The 20840-nt window shown below is 45.2% G+C and overlaps 1 protein-coding gene across 2 annotated transcripts in view; it reads left to right on the plus strand.

The window, feature by feature from the left end:
• The first annotated feature begins 203 nt into the window (after nt 1–203).
• Nucleotides 204–20840, plus strand: part of NEURL1 (neuralized E3 ubiquitin protein ligase 1) — a 142532-nt gene continuing 121895 nt past the window's right edge. For both annotated transcript variants that reach the window (XM_071446051.1, XM_071446049.1), the window contains exon 1: nt 204–484. Coding sequence is in view for 1 of the 2 variants with exons in the window: in XM_071446049.1 (XP_071302150.1) it covers nt 400–484 (85 nt within the window). In the remaining variant the exon portion in view is untranslated. The remainder of the gene's footprint in view (nt 485–20840) is intronic.

Below are 20840 nucleotides of genomic sequence, written 5' to 3' on the forward strand. Positions count from 1 at the left end.
CTTGGCAATGGAAGGGAACAATGTCCCTGACCCTGCGTCTGCCCCTCGGGGTTTGTGGTCCTGGGCGTCCTTGTGCTGGGGGCGGGGGTCGGCGGGGGCTCCGCGTGTCCCCCCTCACCTGTCGCGCCAGCGGTGGCACATCTGGGCGGGGCGGGGCGGCCCCCGGCGGAACAGCTGTGTCTCCATGGCGACGGGCGCGGCGGGGGGGCCGCGGTGCCGCCGCCCCGCCCCGCTGAGCTGAACCGAGCGGAGCCGAGCCGAGCCGAGCGGAGCCGAGCCGAGCCGAGCCGAGCGGGGGGCCCGGCGAGTGGCACCGCGGCTCTCGGCGCCCTCCGAACCGCCACAGCCCCGAGGACAGAGACCTCGCGCGGTGCCGCCCGGCCCGGCTCGGATGCCGCCATGGGGAGCCGCTTCTCCAGCATCCCCGCGCTGCCCCGCGGCGGCCAGGGCCGCCTGCACCGCGCCCGCCACCACCGCCTCAAAGGTACGGCTCGCTCGGCACCCCCGGCTCCCCGAGCGCCCCCGGCATCCCCGCACCCCGAGCGTCCCTCTCCGGGCGGGCACCCGCGGTATCCCCGGCACCTGAGGCAGCCCGGAGCGGGTTGGGCGCTCTGGGCACCCCGGGATCGGATGGGCAAGACACAAATCCCGGGTACCGCAGGGAGCCCAGAGTGGGTTTAGATCCCCGGTACACAGAGCACCCTGAGCACCCCACGCCGGGCGGGCATGCCGGACACCTGGGGGCAGGCTGTGCTCCCCGGGGTAGGATGGCTCCGTGCCTGGCACCCCGAGCCTCTCGCGGTGTGAGCCCCCTGCCCTGCTTGCAGCACTGCCACTTCTTCCCCGGCGCTGCCCCATGGGCGGCTGATGGGTGCACGGCTCTTCCCAGGCAAAGGTACCCTAGGAAAGCAAAGGACAAAAATTTGGGGGAGTAAGAACACTGAGTCCCCGAGTGCTTATTGGTGAATGAAGGCTTTGCTTGGTGTCTCTTCTGAGGGCTCCATGAATGTGTGTGTGTGTGCATGGGACTGTCAGTCCTGTTTGGAGGAAGGCAGGGAGTATTTGGGGGTTCCTTGTCTCGCTGATGTGGCTATTCTCTTCCTCATAAGGATGCCATCCCTTTTCTGAACTCCTGGGGACCTGTTGGCACCAAATGGGATGGGGGTGACTTCTGTAATGTGGACAGGAGAGCCTGCCAAAGGTCTCCTCTGTCTCTGCTCTTTTTTACCCCCTTTTGCTTTGAGTTGGGAGGGTGGTAGCAGAAAATAGCCCATCGTTCATGAATGCAATCTGCTCGGGCAGCAGTACACACACACCGTGTGTGTTCAGCACTACCTGGCTACCTCTTCTCTAAGGTCATTTTCACAGCCAAAGGCACTTGCTGATGGGGGTAGAGGAGGTCACACATCTCTCTGTAAGCAGGGAATGAGGGAAGGTGCTGCTCTAACAGCCATTTCAGATTATAACTTGTTGCAGCTTCCTCTATGTGTTGCAGAATTCACAGCCACCAGCATGGAAAATAGGGATGCTGCTGTTCACCCTCTTTTTTTGCTGGGCTTTTGGATACTTCTTTGTCATGGTCTAGAGGAGTGGAAATGGTTAATGATGAGCTGGGCAACTGGTTGTTATAGGGAAGGATTTTCTGATATTTGTATTATTCTTCTGCTGAATCTCTCTGCCCCCTTTGTCTGTACTTGGGTGATTTGGAGCAGTTGTGTGAACTGAGGGTGGTTTTATCATGGCTGTTTCAGTGGCCTTGCAAGGAGATGTTAGGAATGCTCATTGCTCTGTCACAGACAAAGTCAGTGAGAAACTCTGCCCAAGCAATGGTGGTGCTTCAAATCACACTGGAAAGGAGGGGGATGCTGAATCCTAAGCAGTGAACCATCATCCTCTATCAGTGCAAACATGAAGGCACACGCAATGCTGTCGTTGTTGGTAAGCAATTGTAAACTGCCAGGGAGGATTTGTCTCTTTAAGAATCATGCTGTACTCTGGAAGTCTTTCTGGAGCAACCTTAAGCAGATAAGAATTTATAAACTGAAGCCAGAAGGGACACTGCCACTTAATCCATTAACAGTGGCTTACGTGAGATTTGGAGGATGCTCTGTATGAATCACCTGATTTTGGGGGGTGGGGGGATGGGAGCAGTGAGTTGTGTGTTAATGGCACTTTGTTTCTATATTTCTTCCTTTAATTTACATTTTAATTTTTTTTTCTACCTGTGCTGAGGCAGCAAGCAGAAATATTCTCAAGATTCTAATGCAACAGTGCATTGAAATAATTTTTATTTGGAATAAACAGTGAACAAGGCATTGCCTTTGTTGTAAAAACTAAGCAACTGCCAGGGACAATATGTGCCTTTTCTGTCTTTTTTGAAACCAGACTGCCTCAGGTCCTATTTAAATGCAGAATAAACAAGTCTGATTGCATTTGACAGGTTTCTGTAAAATGGACTCAAGGCATAGCAGTGAAAGTATGAATGTCACACAGTTTTGTTACATATCTGTCATTTAACATTTTGTAAAGTATATTTTAGTTGAAGGTCCCCAGTTGTTCTTCCTTCAGTGTCTGGGTTAGTGTTAGGGATACAGAACTTTTATAAGTTGGCCACCATGTAATACTTTCTTACTCTGGGACAGCCTCTTCCTGACCTGGTGCCAGGGTGATTAGGGCTCATTCTTGCTTGAGAAGCAGCTCTGATGGCATTGTTTCTTCAGGTGGTCTGCAGACTTTGAATTCAGTCCCTGTACCTTACAAGTTCATCTCACCTAAGCAAGAAGTAACATCTCTGCACATGGCAGAGCTGTCGCCCACTTGTGCTGGAAAATTTTATGTCTTTCTCGTAGTCCTGCTAAAAATGGTCACCTTTAGTTACATAAATCTTCTGAAGACCATGTGATACTTTTGGTGTTGAAGGCATAAGACAGAAATCTCACGAAGGCTGACACGGCTGGCAGAATATTTGCTTTGCTTTAGATGGTCCTGCAAAAGGAGGAAAGCACACAACTTGATTCTCAGACTTCAGCTGCAGCTTTAAAACCAGGTAACTGAAATAGGCAGGTCCTTATGAAGGTACCTGCAAGAGCAAAGCTGGAACCCCAGGCTGATGATTTTCAAGTTGCTTTTGAGCAAGGTAATACTTTAAAATCTATTATGTCCAGCTGTTTATAAAAGCACTTCACATAACTGTTCACTAGGAACCACTAGACTTGAGCACTTTGGAATTACCTGTTCCAGAGCAGTATGTCATATCTGCATTATGAATCCAGACTTTGGTGCCATAGTTGTGCCCACAGGCTTTGGCCATTTTGGAGACAGTGAAAGCTGAACTCCTCCAGGACTGCAGGTGATCTGATGCCACGGTCCTGATATGGCTGTTAGCCTTCAAGTCCTTTCCAGTGATGGGAAGGAGGTTTTCACTTGGTGATATCATGATGGGGAGGTTGAGGTGAGATTATTTTCAGAATTCCTGTGAGTATTTCCCTTCCCATAACCCAGATGTAGTTTGTCAGGGGTGACAGAAGGTGATCCTTTGTGTACTTTCCTAATGCTGTGCAAAAGATTATGATTATCTGGTAACAATCTCCTTAAGGATGCAGCCAGATAAACTCCAGGAAATTTTTGCTGTCCACCCTCTCTGAAATATGGCTTGTGATAAGTATCAAACAAGGTGTATATGGCTGTTTGGAGGGGAACCAAGTGGGAAAACTCCAGCTGTATCTAATCTGCTGAATTCTGAGATGAAAAAGATCAGTGGCTCTGTGTACTGTTTATTTAGTTGTGTCAGGGCAGGCTGCATTGAACTGTTCCAACCAAGGAAACTTCTATGATTTCTCAAGAGATGGATCCTCAGTTCAACCCCTCTCCCTCCCCTAAGATTCTTCCAAGACAGTCTATTCTATCTCCTCTATTAACTATTTTTCTAATCCTGGTGTAGCTCATTAAGTTCCCCTCCTTGCCTAGTGTTACATCTTCCCAGTCTCTGGCTTTTGCATTCCTTCCTTAGGTACTGCTCAACCTTGCTGGAAGTGTTTAACTCTTCCTCCTGTGAGGTGTGGGCTGTGTGCCCTGTTTGGGCTGTGGTGTAGCTCGCAGATGTGCTGGCCAGGATGCTAGAAATGAAGTTTTTCTAGTCCTTGGGTCAGAAGTGAGGCACAAGACTTGTATGACATCTCCTGTGCTTCATGGACATGTAGCTTTTATCCTCCCTTGTCTTGTGTCCTCAGCTTCAAGAAGGCTTAGCCGTTGCTGTAGACAGCAGATCAATATTACATTGTAAAAGCTAAGAACTATTACTGTCTGCTCTCTTAAATCCTCTCCTCCAGCCTCCCACTCAGGTTTGGTACTCTTTCCTGAGCCCCTCTTGCCTTGAAGAGTGAGTGGCAGCAAGCAGGATTTCTTCCTGTTGATTTTCTCATAGGTGAATGCACATATGATATTTTTGCAAAAGAATGCATGCACAGTGTTACAGAAACAGCCCCAGCTGCCAGGGATCCTCTTTTCAGCAGTGCTGATTACTCATGGGCTCTTCTTTTTTATTTGTATTCCAGTGGCATCCGGAGGAGGCTCCCATCAAGATCTTAGTCATGTTGTGCTGGGTGCTCCTATGGCTGCCTGTACTTATTGCTCATTCATCCAGACAGCTTTTACTCATGGGTCTGGGGGATGTCTGTAGGATGATTTGGGGTTTATACCTTCAGAGTAGCACATGAAGCAGCCTGGCACCTCAACAGAGCAGTTCTTAGTCCTTTCTTTTGCTGGGACACCTGCAGTGGGGGTCAGCAGTGGTTTGCTGAAGAGTTACCACCTCTCTGGCAGCCTGCTGTGCAGCACTTGACCCAGAAGGCAGAGGCTTTCCTGCTTTCCCTCACCCATGGAGGGCACCAGTCAGGATTACACAGTCCTGCATTTCTGCAGTTGCTGCTCCAAACATTATATCCCACTGCCACATAGACATGTCAGACTTTTTCCCCATTTCCCTGGTGTTTTATGAGCTTCTGAAACACACATAGAAGATAGTAATCTGGCTGGTGTAGGCATTTCAATAATTGTATATTGTTGAAAGACTGTGCTGCCAGCTCCATTTTGTGCACTCATTAGGTAGAACTAAGGGGGGAGTAAAAGGTTATCAGCAACTGATGGTCATAGGCTTAGAAGCTGGGGTGCATCACAAGCATTTTTAGGCATCACAGGCAGTGCATTGTGGGGATACCAAGAGTGATACTGTGAGATAACCCCAGCTCCCATTGCTGTCATAATTGGTTCTTCTTTGAAGTACTATGTTATTTTCTTCCAGCCTTACAGGGTCAGAAGTTTCATCATTCAAGGCTTTGAAGGATGCCTCCTGCTTCCTGCCCTTCTGCTTTTACTCTGTCCAGGATATGCTTGTCTCCCTCTGACCTGTCTGGGTTGTGGGTATAAAGTTTTTCCTGCCAGTGGTTGTCAGGTTTGTATGACCTTCTCCCAAGCACTAGATTTTTTCCCAAGCTACTGAACTTTGATTTATTGAATTTAAACTGCCTAAAATTGTTCAGTGTTCCAAACACAGCCATTGATTGATCTTACTTTTCCTTTCCTATTGTCTTTTTCATAAGGTGATGAAGCCTGTTGGTGAAGCAGGTACTGCTGCAGCTTTTCACAAATTTCCCATGAAATCATGTGGTTGGTTTCTTGCCCATGGCTGATTCTCTATATTTCTCAAATGCAAGAAAGTCTACTTTTGAAAACCAGTGGTGTGGAATATTAATCCAAATATTTCTGGGTGAGATGTGCCTGGCCTTGTCTGACCCTTGCTGCTGGACCAAAGGCAGCAGCTGTGATGTTTCACCTCAGAGACACCTTTGGCTGGCTGGGTGCTGCAGCTGGGCACTGGGAACAAATCCAGGCAGAGTAGGAACTCAGTTTACCTCTGGTGGAAAAGGTTCAGGCGACGGCGAAGAGAGAAAGGAGAGGATTCTATTGTAGAGCTTTAATCCAGAGTTTTATTCCAGGATGACAGACTCTGCATCTGGTAACAGCTCCCCACAGAATCTGACCGCGTGGTCCCCTCTGCTTTTAAGGCCGGGAACAGGGGGAGGGGAGGGACAGGTGAGGACCAACCAGGACAAAGACACTTGGACAGGCCAATGAGCCCGGACCTGAGGGGCATCTTTTGAACTTCTGCCAACCACACCATGACCCTGCTGGAGTGTTAAGATTGATGGACAGCTCTCAGCAGGAGGGAAAAAGGGGGAGGGGACAGGAGAGGTTGGCACACCTGGGGGGTTGGGATAGGTGAAACAGGAAATGGCATCACACTGCAACACAGTAGGAACCAAAACATCAGTTGGATGATTGAGCTAAAAATATTAGTGCCAGGCTCAGTAATTAAATAAAGCAAATTAAATACTAGAAATTATAAGGGAAGCCAAACAGAGGAAAATAGAGGCCATTAATAGATTGTTGTGTAAATGTGTATATTATGTGTAGTTCTGGTTCTTCTCCTTCCAAAATCTCGGGAAAGATTCAGAAGAACTGGAAAAGACTCAGAGGTGGGCAACAAGGATGGTCATAAGTCTGGATTAATTTCCTATAAGGAATGATTGAATAAACTAGGACTCTTGTCTCTGGAAAAGGGGACAACTAGAATGGAAGTGACTTGCAAGTAAAGAAGGGGCAGAGCTCCACTGTTCACTGTCCCTTCCAGTACAAGAATTAGGAGGACTTAAAATGAACAAAAGGTGATTTGGCCATCTGTAGTGGGTAGTTGCTCAGTAGAGCTAATTATTGGTGGGTGCTATGGAGGCTAAAATGAGTCCACTTTTAAGTGAGAGTGGAAGAAGTCATGAAAGAGGAATCCTTTGATGTTTGCAACAGACAGAGACCATTTGCCCTTCACCTTTTGACTTCCCGAGGGTGTCTTCCTAAGGCTACCTGTGTTTAGCTGATAAGGACAGTGCTAAAATGAGTACTTAACACTTCTGTGAAAGGTGCAGCTGGGTTGTTCAGACATTGCAGTGGTAGATGGAGGCATAGAGCCGGCCCTGGAGCATCCCTGCCTGGCTGTTTACAGGGTGGTTCATTGCCATGTCAGTGTCAAAGCCATACACAGAACATCCAGGCTTTATTTGGGAGGCAGAAGAGATTGTAAGCAGGTCCCTGTACAAGCTTTCTTGGATGTGACTGTGTCTCCTGCAAACTGTGACTTTGACAAACACAGTTACTTTTCCATTTGCAGGCTCTTTTTGAGTAAGAGAAAGCAGGTTCTCTCTGCTTACAATGACCTCCTAATGACAGAAGCCTAAGTAGCCCCTGCTTCATTTTGTTTCCTAGACTGTTGAAATAGCAGGTTTTGTGGCTATTCCCATATCTGGGAAGATTTCTCATACAGCAGCGTGGAAGATTTCCGGTTTGGCAGCTGTTCTTACCTACTGCTGCTAGGATAATTGCAGGAACCAGCTACTTCTGCAGCACTGAAATTGTTGCCTGTGGCAAGTACATAAGTACATGTTGTTTTACTTACAGTGTGTACCTTCACAGGGGCTACTTATTTCAAGCTGGGGATCCACATGTGCTCTGCCTTGGTCTGCCTTGAAAGTTTAGGACATCTGAGTAATCCAGTTCTGAGCTGTGTCAAGGAGTGGGCTCCACAATACTTGTGTTTCAGGATTGTCTTCATCTAGAAGTGGTTGATCTAAGATTAACCTTAATCACAGCAGTGTGCAGGTGCTCAGTGCTGTGCTGCAAACTGCCAAATCCCAAAGTAGTTTCTCACTTTAATCACAGCACGATGCAGATGCTCGCTTTTGTGCCACAAATACCAAAGTATTGATATTATATATTATATATTATATAATATATATTATATAATATATATTATATATTATATAAGTATTGGTATTATATACCAAAGTATGGTATTGGTATTCTCATCTGGGGATGAGAACTGAATTTTCACTGAAAGTTAGGGTCTAACTGTGGTTAATACTTTTGTGAGTGTGACATATCCATGAGCTTAGGCTGCCTTTTGGCCTGGCTAACCAGGGCATTGCTAAGCTGAGCAAGGAGAGGAGAGCAGACACCTGGATACTTACCCATACTAAGATCTGGGTTGCTGCAAAACTGTGGTTAAAATTGAGGTGGGGATAGGTTTTCATTCCATTTGTTCATGGGGAGCTCGAGATGGTGAAAGTGTGTTGTTAGAAGATGCTAGTTCATGTTTACACTATTGGTTATTTGGCCTTTCAAGTACAGGATTAAAATAGGATTTTGTTTTGAAATTATAGGGCAGAGGATGCCATGGTGGCATTATGTTTATACAATCCTCCATTAGTCCACCTCATTTCAACTTTTTGCTGAAGCATAGGGAAGGAATCTCAGCTCTCAGAAAACTGTCAGGTTAAACTGTAGGGCTGCTTTATGCAAAATTTTGAAAAGTAAATATTAATAGTTCTTTGCCAGCGTCAGAGATAAAATTCCATGGCAGGTTTTTTAGTTTCAAAAAACCCACTTGATGTAAAATTTTTGTTAAAAAAACAATAACAACATTTTAGTAAAAATTTATTCTAAAGTACAGACATTACTTGTGGAGTCTCCCTCCTCTATTCTTCCTTTGTATTTAGTATTTGAGTTTCACACTGGTAACACTGACACTTTCCAGATGTTCCTGCATGAGTGTAAGCTCAGATTCACTATTGACTTAATCTCATGATTTTTATGATATGACCACCACACGTCCTATATCTAGCACCAATGCTTGGGAAGATTTATTCATCAAAGCAGTGACTGGGGTGCTGTGTAACTAACTGGTGCCACTGTCAGCAACTACCAGTGGGTTAGCAAAGAGGGAGCCTGCTTTCTGAGGAGACAAAGGACAGATAAGGCAAACAGATCTAGAAACAGAGCTAATTTACCATCCAGGTTCCATATTTTCATCAAAAGCTTAGTTCAAATCTCCTCCTTAGGTGGTATCTCTTTAATATAGCATTAATTGTATTGGTATTACTCATGATTTCTTTGATTTGGGTAAATGGTGCCATTGTGTTTCTAAATATCTATCTTGTAAGATCATTTTTGTCTGTGATGAATGCCTATTTTTTATACTTAACAAGTATTTACTAGGCAGGAATAGAAGAGATGGTTTCCCATAGAAATACTGAGTCACTGTAGAAGACAGGACACAAATAACTGTAAATGGTGCAGACAGAATCTGTTTCTTACGTGACTGAGTGAGTCACTTCAATAGATGTGATAGAAAATGGAAAAGACAAAATGTTCCTCACTAATTGATTATATTCATCAAATACAGAAAGGGGAGAAGTAGTTGAAATTTACTTTCTTTATTAAAAAGGCAGCAGAAACATAATGAAGGACCTAGGTTACCTCTGATGTTAGTACTGGATTTCTACATTCCTACTCCTGTTTCTGTATATCATTTAGTGTTCTTGTTTTAATGGTATGACCCCTCAACAATCACATCCTTAACAAGCATGAGATAAAATAAAGGTGCAAAAAGTTCTCCCTAATGAAAAGCATGAATATTTTTTTTTACAAGGTTTAGAGTTGAGATGCTAAGAGATAAGTACTGACAGCTGAGAGCTTTGCTCCTCTGCTTGAAATCTGCCTTACATTAGTTGTGGAAGAAAGCTCTTACCATCTGCTGGGTGGAGATCATCTGGTGTTCTGTGCATTTCCTCTGGATAGTTGCTCTCAGGCCTTACAGGTTGTGTACTGGAGGGCTCAGCAGAGAGGTTAAAAAGTAGCTGCAGGTTTCAAGCAGAGAAGCTGTGCAGGTGGGACCTGTAGCAGTGAATGCAGGGAGCTCTGGCTGCTCTTGCCCACACAGAGTGTGTTTGGTGGCTGAGCAGACACTGTCAGCCTCCTGTTGCAGTCCAACATGAAGCCCAGGAGGAGAAATTACAGAGTGATGGGTGGGAGCACTGACTGAGGGTGAACTCCCAATTTGGAAATGTTAATGCTACATCCATTATTAATAACCCCACTGCAAAAGAAAAATGCTTTGCTGCAAACGAAGCTGGGACCCAGGGAAGTAGCAGGCAAAATTAAAATTTTATACTTGTCGTGGTCTTACAATAAAGGTTTTGTGATACACATCCAGCAATGCTGCTATAAATAGTCTCATTATCTAATCTTCCAGCTCAGTGTATGACAGAAGATTACAAGTAAGAAAACAGTTCAGTGTAGCTTTTAGCTGTTTTCCCACTGCTTCCCTTGCTCCTGCTGGAGCATTATTACTGTGTCCCTTGTAATTCATATGGAGACAACATTATTCAGAAGTACAGAATGTCACTAGGAGGAGGAGAGTTCAGAGAAAACCCAGAAGATTTATGACATAGTTTAGATAAGGCCATGGAGGAACTGACATGAGGGAAGTAATGACAATTCGCAGTCCGGCAGCGTTTCTGAGGGGGTGCTGAGAACTTCTTCATGCCAGCTCCATCAGGTCAGATTCAGAGCAGAGCATGCTTTAATAAGGTGTTCTACACGCTTGATTGCAGAGGGAACCCTTTCGCTAATAAATAATCCAGACACACTAAGTTCTGTCCACATGGGTCTAGGACCTGATCCAAAACCAACAGAAAGTCCTTAGAAAATTTCAGAGAGGCACAGCTAGCACAGAGAAAAGCTTTTTTTCCTTTTGATCTTATTTCTCATGGGAGAAGGAGGAGCTGGTAGACAGGCAGGTTCCTTTCTCCCCTCTCTGTGCCTTGCTGGTAATGCAAATCCTCATTTCTGACCCTTGTTTCCTTGTTTGGAGATTCCCCTGGCCTGTTTCATGTGGGGTACCTGAAGCCACTGTTGAGTGCTGGGTGCTGGGAAAGCTCCCCTGGAGCAGAGGCAGCTGAAAAGGACCTTCTGCAGCCTCTGTGTGTGGACACAAACAACCCTTTCCCAGAGAGGACTGAAGATCACTTTCAGAACTGTCATGGAGTTTTGCTGTGTGTCCATAGGAGGAGGCGTGAGGGAGTGTGGCTGTTGTAGATCTGGAGCCCCATGAAACTTGAACCATCCTTTTTTTTCTCTATGAGAGGAGTTAGGAATCCTTTGAGTGTTTGTTGAGACCCCAGCACAGCTCACCTGCTGCAGGGTGTCCTCCCCACCATGTGGCTTGGAGGAAACTCTCCACCAGCACTGTGCTGGCCTTGTCCAGCCACCTCAGGGGAGCTTGGTGGTGGGCACACACGTGTTCTACAGCCATGGCCAACTGCAGAAGTCTTCCTCTGTGCCTTCATCACACCTTCTCATGGAGGAGCTAAAGCAATGATAAAACTTGAGGAACTGAACCTCACCACAGCTCTTGCAGGGAGGAAAGAGCTTGTGTCATCCCCTCATCCTGAAATAGGATGACCTGGAGCCTGATACTGCTAGGAAATTCTTTACCAGTCCAGATTCTGGTATTCCATCTTAAATTCTGAGGCATAGGCAATTACAAGCCCTGGCAGGTGAAATCTCTCTGGACATGGGCTTACTTGTGCTGGAGCCTGTTCAGCAGGAAGGAGTTACCTTCTCATGATTAGATTCTGTAGGCAGATCTAATTTGCTGTTGGAACAGAGATTTTATATATAGTAAAATACTCCCAGGTGTGCTTTTCAGTAGTGCTTCTGGGCTAAAGGAAGGATTTATTAATAAGAGGCACCCAAACCTTATTACACAGTGCAGGAGAGCTGGAACAGGGTGCTTTTGCTCTGATTCAGGGAGCTGATTGAATTCAGTGACAGATGCCAAGTATTTGTGTTCTTGCCTGAGTTTATCTTTTAAATTTGAAAGTGTTAAAAGCAAGAGTTATTTTTGGAATAAGCATATTAAATAGTGATGGAGACCTCCATCTGGATGTTGGTGGGATGGTATTTCATTGTTACATGTCGTTGACTAAAATGTACTGCTCAGACCATCAGAACAGAAACCTGTGGGGGTAATACACTGCTCTAGATTTGCATCAGAATACTGGATGTCAGAAGGCCCAGTGACTTTGCTTGTGACATTGCTTGGTATCATGAACAACATATACATTTATTGTATATTTACAATAAATATAATACATTATCACACAATTGTAATATTTCCTGTAAAGTTCCAGACAGCTGTCCATATTTCTACATTAATGTGTCTGTGTGTGCAGGGATGCTATTTGAATTTTATGTTTTTTATCATATTGACAAATGTCCAAACTCTAGAGAAGCTGTTAATTGCCTTGGAAACCATTGCCACCCCACCTCTTGGTTGCTCACTCTCCCTCCTACCAGTAGACTTTTGAGCTTCTATATTTAATTTATTCTGCAACATCACCTAAAATAGCCCCTGGCCTTTGTTTTTGTTTATAGCCAGTCATTTAGAGTTTAAAATTATTTCTATTTTATTATCATCTCCATAATGAGTATTTTACTGTTTTATTTAGGGCAAAACAAGTAATTATTGTTTAGCTGTTTAATCTTTCCATGGGCCATCTTGAAGCCCTTGAATGGTGACTCTTTAGAGCTGAACGAAGACTCAGGGTGAGCACGAACAGCTGATCCATAAACTCCAGGCAAGTTGTCGCATTTCCAGTGCCTCTGAGCCATCCTGCGCCTCAAAAATTAATGCTACTTACAAATTGCCTTCTGCTGTGCTCCATCAAATGCTAAGATGCTGTAATTATTTATGACAGTTAAAATCTCCTGATGCATTCAAATAAAAGCTGAACACATAGGGAAAACATGTCCTGTGGAGGAAGGTTGCAGCATAAAAGATGGCTTGTTCTGACTGCAGGTCACATTGAGGGGCAAGCTTGAAATGCACGTAAGAGATGGAGACCTAGATGTGTTAGATTTTTAGGGGAAACTCCATTGCTGCTGTCATTGGACTATTTTCAGGTGTTTGGATGAGTGAATGACCCAAATATAGTATAAGCCTGTGACTGTTTCATTTTAATAGCAATGCAAATACAGTAGGTGAAGGCTAAGAGCGCTGCATCTAATTTAGCAGTGTTGCTTTAGCAACATGGTGCAGGATGCAAATAGTCTCCTTGGTAACACTTCCTAAGTGTCATTAGATAAGCCATGCTTATAAACATGGAAGTAGATCAGAAGGAGAGGCATGCTCTTGTGCTGTGCCTTTTTATAGCCCCAGACATCACAATTAGCAGGATGGCAAGAGGAGAGGGGAAAGCTGTCCTGGGGCTCGTAGCGCTTGTGAGCGTTTGTATGTTGTGGTTTGGAAAACCACACCAGTGGTGGTGAGGTTTTCTGACTTGGTTTAAATAAACACCTTGAAATTAAGGTTTTAAATAAAGGGAGGTGGTTGTTCCTGCCCTGCCTGGTTGACACAGACATACATGAAGTGTCCTTATGCCTCTCCAGCAGATGCAGATTGCAGATGTTAACACTTCTTCCCTCTAATGGCACATTCAAGTCTTGGTGAGTTTTGAATCTACAGGTTGGGAAGGGGAGAGGAAAGGAGACCCCAGAGCTCAATGTGAGTGTGACTCTCCCATGTTCACCCTGGAAAGAATGTGGAGGTTGAGGTGGTGGTGAAGGATCTGCCTCTGGGCTGGGATTAAGTACAGCACCTGCTCCCCTTCTGGTGCTCTTGCCCTGTTCCACTCTCATTGCCAGCGGATTACCTCTCCACAACTAAATTTGGCTTTCTCTGTTGAATTCCAAAGACCCTTTCCCAGGGATCAGCAACAGAGTAGAGATGAAAGTGAGAAATGGGGGCTAATTAGTGCTCAAAACCAGGGCAGCTGTTTCTGCTGTTGGCATTGCCATATAGAAAAGACTCATGAATTGAGGCAGAATCCCACTGGTCGGTGCCTGAGGAACTCATCCAAGGAATGTGAATGCCTGATGATGTCAACTGGAGCACATGAAAGACAGTGGAAGGAGCCAAGTCCACAAGAGCATCAAAACAGGTTTATTCTGGTTTGGGATGAAAGTCTGAAAGAGCAGATGGTTTATTTTATCATGAGCTTGACCCTGTGTTAGTTAGAGGCGGACAACTGGTAGACTTTTGCAGTGTTTTTTTGGAAATCCTCTGAACCAAAGCTAAGCTACACCCTTTCAGCAAAACCCCTCCTGATCTGTAACCTTCAGGTCCACCCACAAATCCTTTCACTGGAGACTGGCCACTCCAAGCAGCCTCTTTTCATTTCAGTGGTGTGTAGCACTTTGCAATTTAGACACATGGCAGAAGACCTACTGCAATTTCCCCCTTTCTAATAGAAAAAGGAATTCAAATATCAATAGTCTCTTTTTACAAGGAAAACTCAAGAATAAGCAGAACAACCATCCTTCAAGCCTTTTTTTGCTCCCTAATCCTCTTGGAATGTATCCATCTTCGTATCACTCATGTCTCGTGGTCTCAGTTGTAAATGTCAATGCTAATTAACGAGACCTTGGCCCTCTGTGTAGCTGAGTAACAATCCCAGGTTTGTTTGTGAGATGGGTGCCCTTCATCTCCCCAGGGGATGGCACTGGGGCTGTGAGCCCCATGTGTGAGAAGCTGCAAGAGGCAAAGTCTGAAACACCTCTCCACCTCTGTAGTTTCCAAAGGTTTTCCTTGGAGATCTCCTACTCACACACGGAGCCTGGCTCTCTTCCTGGGCTGACGTGAGTGCAGAGCCCCACGGGGAGGCTGTGAGCCAGAAATCCCCCAGTCTCACCTTGCACACCTGAGGCTGGAGGGCTCTTGCCATTGTACAGTTGCAAACTTCCTCAAATCAATGTTTCAATACAAGCAAGGCAGTTCTGGCTTTTCTGAGACTTTTGTTTTGTTTTGTTTGTTTGTTTTTGTTCTCCATAGTGGGAATCAGGAGTTCCACACCTAGTTGTGGAACTAACCCTAAAGGAAATCCCATCTTTTCTCTCGGTTGGTGGATGCTGATGTTTTGCCATGCAGCCTTGATTAGGGGTGGGGGAGCAGTGTGGGATCACACTGTGGCTCTGAGGAGGGATGCTCAGTCCCACTGGGGCAGTGACAGACATTGCTCCCAGCCCCTCACCTGCACTGCTCCTGTCCCCTGTGCCCTGCTGCCTTGTGTCTGCCAGCCAGGCTCCCCAGGCAGCCACAGGGCCCAGAGGAGCTCCTTGCCCATCTCCTGGCAATGGGTGGTGTCTATAGATGGGGGCTGAAGTGTGTCTCCACAGCAGGATGGCATCCCAGTGCCCAATCCAGCCAAGAGACTTCTCTCTAACCTGCCTGTCCTGATCTCTGGCTCTTGCTCTGCTGCCTGTTTCTGTGAAAATGCTCCTTTCCGATTTTCTTCACAAAAAATTAGAACAGACCACAACCAAGAACCCTTTGGCTTGTCAAAGCTCTCCCCCTTTGACACAGAAGTCCCTTATTCAGTATTCACCTCTGAGGACAGCTGACTTTTGCCCACTCTCTGCTTGCTCAGATAGGGGTGTTCTCTGTTGCTTGCTGGGTGCTTCCTCTGCAGCTGGGAGCTGCTTTCACAGCATGCCATGACCTGCCCTGTCTTGGACTGTCACCCTTCTCTGTTATTTTTATAGTTTTAGTGGCCTTTCTTGTGCAATAACATTATTTTTTTTTCATTTGATAAGCATTTTTCTTAGCAGAATATTAATGCATATAATTAAGATAGTATTTGGCTCTTGAATCACACTGTTCATTCTGAAATTGTCTTAATTACACAGCTGCTCCTCTAGAATGAAGCTCTCTTTGTTTAAAAGCTTAAATATGGAAAAAGAGACAAAATTTCTTCCTCTAAGAAGAAAACCTCCATTTCACATTTCTGGCTATGGTGGAATCAGTGGCTTCTCTGTTTTAAGGAAGGGGATAAATACAGGGAATAATAATGCTGAGTTTTGTTTTAATCCTCTACTTGGAGTAAACCTTAAACTCTCTTGATTTATTTAGTTGGTGGGTTTTTTTTCCTTTTCTGCATTATGGAAGATAAAAAGCTCAAGGATCTTGCAATCTTTGAGTTGGTTCACATGCAGTTTCTCTGGTTTTCCATTCTCTGACATCTGGAAACTCAGGCATCCCTAACAGCCAGATGAAATCCATCAGATAAGGCACCTGCTTTTCACCAGTTTCCAGTTTGTGAAGCATAAACCTAGCTTTGACATGAGCCTTAGTTAACCTCTTAGTGTTACAATAACATGTTAAAAATGCCTCAGACAAGTCTGTGGAGTTACTTCAGCCTTCTGCAAGGCAGCTGAGAAGTTATGTTCAATTTGCTGTCAATTCTTCTGCTTAAACATTGCTGCTGTAAACTATCAGCCTCTCCTGTGAGTACATTCGTGTTTGGAATGATACAGTAAATCAGATTATAGCTGTCCTTTATTAACTCTGATGCACAAGATTTCAGCAGTGGAGGTTTGATTCAGAGAAAATGAATGAAGATAGTTAAAGTTAAATATAAATAGAGCTCAGTAAAAAACAAACAAACCAGTCTTTGTTTCATTATGTGGCTCTTAATTGTACCATGAGTGTAGAAGTAGCTCTCATTAAAGTCTCCTGGCAGCTGCCTTCTCTTCATCTCCTTCTGCAAACTCACCCACAAACTCCTAGGATTTCCTGGGGACATGAACCCAATTTGCACCTTGGAATGGGACACAAGGGGACAAAGCAAACAAAAGAAGCCTGTGTGCATGTGCACTCAGTAAAAAGAGCATAGCCTTGCCAGCCCTGCATCTGTGCAGGCTGCCCCCCTCACCTGCACCCAGGACCCCTCTTCTGCACTCTGCCAGTGTGCAGCATTGTCCTCACCTGGCTGGGCTAACCCAGAGCCTCTGGTTTCTGCTCCTCTGTCCTGTGCCTCAGCTGGGGTTTGTGCTGAGGGTGCTGGTGCTGCTCTGGAGGCAGCTCCACGTTCCCCAGGTGCAGCTGCAGTGGGAGCACACAGCATAGGGGGTCAGCATCCAACCCCAGCTGCTGGGGGAAAACAGCCCCTCTGTGGCCTCTTGAGCACCACAGCAAAGCCCAGTGTTGCCTATAAAATGAAAATAAGCTCCTTATTGCTGAGTGCAGTCTGTGGGGACCTGCTGCCATTCCCTCAGCACAGATACAAGGAGAGCTCAGAGTCTGCCTCACACACCCGCCATCCCTGTGTGGGTGGGTTTGTTCATTTCTGGTGGGTTTTTAAGTACATATGTTTTGGGGGAAGAGAGAAAGTGAAAAAGCAGTGATGGAGTCAGAGCCTGGAATAAATCCAGCTTTGGTACCAAAATGCAGTGCATAGCAGTCTGTGCTGAAGAAGGGAAGGTTGCTGAATGGTACCCAGTGCTTCCAATTCAGTAATGTACCATCCACAATTACCTTTAATGAAGCTTCAGCTATTGCCTTAATGAACAGAACATGATACCTTTCTAACATCCTGAGTGTGAAGTGAATAGGAAAATAGTCCTGGAAAGGCTACTGGACAGTGTTTGAAAGGAAGACCTGTAGTTCTGGCAAAAGAAGCTACTTTTCAAGCTGAGTTAAAATATGTTTTATTTTAAAAAGAGTCTATTAAAGACTCCGTGAGTCTCATTACTGCTCATGCAATAGCACAAGTGGGAGATTAATACTCCTCTTGAAGGAATAAAACTGCAATATCTCTTGAGCAGATCTATTCCCACATGGATGAGCAAGCTCAAAAGCAAACAGCAGCTTTCTGCTATTTACAATTGTACTCCTGGATCACATGTGGAGCCTGCAAAGGCCCTGGCAGTATCAGTTGCACTTTTCTCATGGTTTCCCCCTGAAGTTCAATCCCACTGTTATCATAAACTCAGTCCCATCATTACTAGCCCTGGGATCATGAGATCATGAAGTCCTTGGTATTTTAAAGCAATGCATCAGCTACTCCTGCTCTCTGCAAGCTTAACTGGCATGATGCCTGAGTGCCCAGCGCAAGGGCTCCCACTGCTCCAACTTTATGTGGAAAATCATTCCAAAGTTTTAATTAATTTTAATTCATAATCACAGAGCAATTTGGTGTGTGCAGATGGAAATCAGTAGACAAGTGCTAGTATTTTTATGTATACATATGTTTTGCAAGAAGAGTTGCAGTTTACTCAGAACCTGGGCTGGACTGTGACTGTTTAATTACTGTTCACAGAGAAGTCATTTGCAAAGTGTTAATTTCTGAAATCAATGCACTCCAGTCCAATAAATATTTAATGCTTCCATCTGCCGTTTTTTAGGTTAGTTACCAACCCTGCTGGATGAAGCCTGTGAAACAGTTATCTGCTGTTGACATAAAGAAGGGTTTGGAGATCCAGCTTTCATGGAAACCTAGAAGAAAGCAGGTTTTCTGAACCCAGTTTTGTTCTCTTTATTAGATTAAATGTGGGTATGGACAACATTGCATGTAGAGACATGTTCACAGCAGGCGATGTAGAATTACATCTTCATTTTATGAGAGAAAATACATTGAGTCTTCCCTAGTAAGGCTATGACTGAAGGTCCTAAGTTTGAATTTTGGGAGGGATCTAGTTGGAGCATGCAGTATCTTTTCCATTGGGAATAGCCTAATAAAGGGAAGGGCATGGTGGCCATCCCAAGGAGCAAAGAGCAGGTGAAGCCCCTCTCCCTGCCCTGACAGGAGGGAGCACACGGGGCCCTGCAGGCAGCCGGGGGTCCCGTGGGTCATGGTGGGATCTCAACCTCACTCTCTGCAAAACTGGAAGTGGCAAAACCTGTCTGCTTCTGGCTGCATGTCAGACTATTTAATTACTGATATTCATGGAGGATTTGGAGCTCTGTGGATGGGAATGCCCTGTGCCAATGCAAATGTCACTGCTCGTGGTACAACACAGGACCCTCAATGATTAGTTCTGTTTTATTGTTTTTCTAGTACAATTATGTTTAATTCATGTGTTGTTTCATCAAAGTGTCTGTCACTCAGGGCTTGGCCTCATCTTCTTCAATAGCTGGGTATAAAATTACTATGTGTTCCTCCAGTGAGACCATATTTCCAGAATATCATCACAGCTTTATGATGACACAGGGCGTTCTATTTAGCTAAATAGACACACTGAACCATAATTTTAAAAAATAAATATCTCTTGAGCTTGGATCATTAAACTTGTGCCGTCTCACATACTGGGTTACTCTGAATCAGCACAATAAACAACCTGTGACTTAAACGTTTCTTGTTGAGTCAGGGTACAGCAGTAGTGTCATGGGCAGTTGCAAATTGCAAAGCACCAAACAAAACAAGGCTGGTTTCTCAGGACATGCTCTTTCTTTGAGCCCTTCCCCAGCCTAGTGCAGCTTTCAGGGGTTATTTGGAAAGTAGTGGACTTGTCTGAATGACCCTCGTGTCCCTGTGGTGCCTAAAGCTCCTGGAGGAGCATTGCTGCCAGCACCAAATGCTTTAAATATCAGATCCCAAAGTGCCCATGTGAGATGGGTGGAAGCATGTGCCTGTAAATATGAATCTGTAGTTTAGATAATGGTTTTAACAATGCATTCAAATTATTGCCCAAAGCTATTCCCTCTTGTGCCCTTGCGTGTGAAAAGACCAGCCTAGTCTAAGCCTAATGGGACCCTAATGAAATTGTTTCCTGTAGCTTTATGCTGTGCAGCTGGGTGTAATAACTCCAGCTAATGCACCAGGGACAGGCAACAGCAAAGTTCTCATTGCACTCAATGAGGCTGCTGCAGCAGTGGATGGACGGCTGTGGGGATGGGTAGATGTGTCAGTCAATCTATAATGGGACTTCTGGATTGAAAATTTTTGCTGGATTATGGGAGAAGGTTTTGAATTGCTACTGTGATGGGCTCCCCTTGTGTAACCAGGTACTACAGTCTCTTTTTGGCTTTCATGTGGGTGGTGATGTGCCAGAAAGGAAGAAAAAAAGAGAAGCATGGGAAATAGTGTTGGAAGCATGATTTGCAGTATTGCTTTGGTCCCTATATTTTATTTGAAGATGGCATTTAAACTTTCTGGGGAAGGTGCTGAATGGTGCTCCATGGTTTGATTAACCAGCATCTAACCTCAGGAAATCCCCTGCAGCTGTAAACAAATATTAAATTAAGTAATCTTTTGGCTGGTGGTTGTTCCTCTACTGCCAGTGAAGTGGTATCCTGGGCAGTTTTCTTACTGCTTTTATCCAGTTTCCTGAGGGAGCCAGGGTCACTGTAGTCAGGTGAAGTGCAGGGGGACAGGAACCACCTCTCTGTTTGCTACTCTAGATTTGGACATGTGCATGGTGGTGGGGCACTCCCGAAGAGCATGAGGCACTTTGTGTCCCCATTATCTCCTTTGCAGCAATCTCTTCAGGAGAACAGAGCCTGCACACTGCAGAAATCTGCTTGGTAATGTGAGACAGCATGGTCTACTAGTCACAGCAGGGCTTAGTGGAGATAAATCCCTGTACTTGATGTTCTGAGTTCTCCCATGCAGATACCAAGGCATTTCACCTCTCTGCACCTCAAAATGCCTCTATGTAGGGATTAAGGAAGGAGAGACTTAGAGTTGTTTTTATGGTATAGTTCTAACCAGAAACAAGCTGCGTGAAAGAACCAACAGTTCCCAGTTCCTGCTGCTGTCATTTAGACCCAAATTAGTGACTCAGTGTGAATTTAAAGGAGGTTGGAGGCAGTCACTGTTGGGTTTGCTGTGGGCCCCCATTTTACAACTGGTAGCCACTCAAGAAAATATTTTTCACTGAAAAAACAATTCCTTTCCCCCCCATTTCTTATTTTGAGAAGTTAGTTTTCATTTGCATCCCTGAATGGACTTGCTGTGCTGTGCACATGTCCTGAGGCGAGGGATGGCCCGGGATGGTCTGGCCAGGGAGGGAAGCCAAGGAAGGATTGTCTCATGTGGCTTTGCTGAAAGTTAAACTCCTTTGGGGGGGGTGTACTGAAGACTGAAGGCATGTCTGAACTCAGGGTGTGGGTTGTC

The sequence above is a fragment of the Agelaius tricolor genome, unplaced genomic scaffold (assembly GCF_023055355.1).
Source record: "Agelaius tricolor isolate 1412-34295 unplaced genomic scaffold, bAgeTri1.0.p SCAF_22, whole genome shotgun sequence".
NCBI lineage: Eukaryota > Metazoa > Chordata > Aves > Passeriformes > Icteridae > Agelaius > Agelaius tricolor.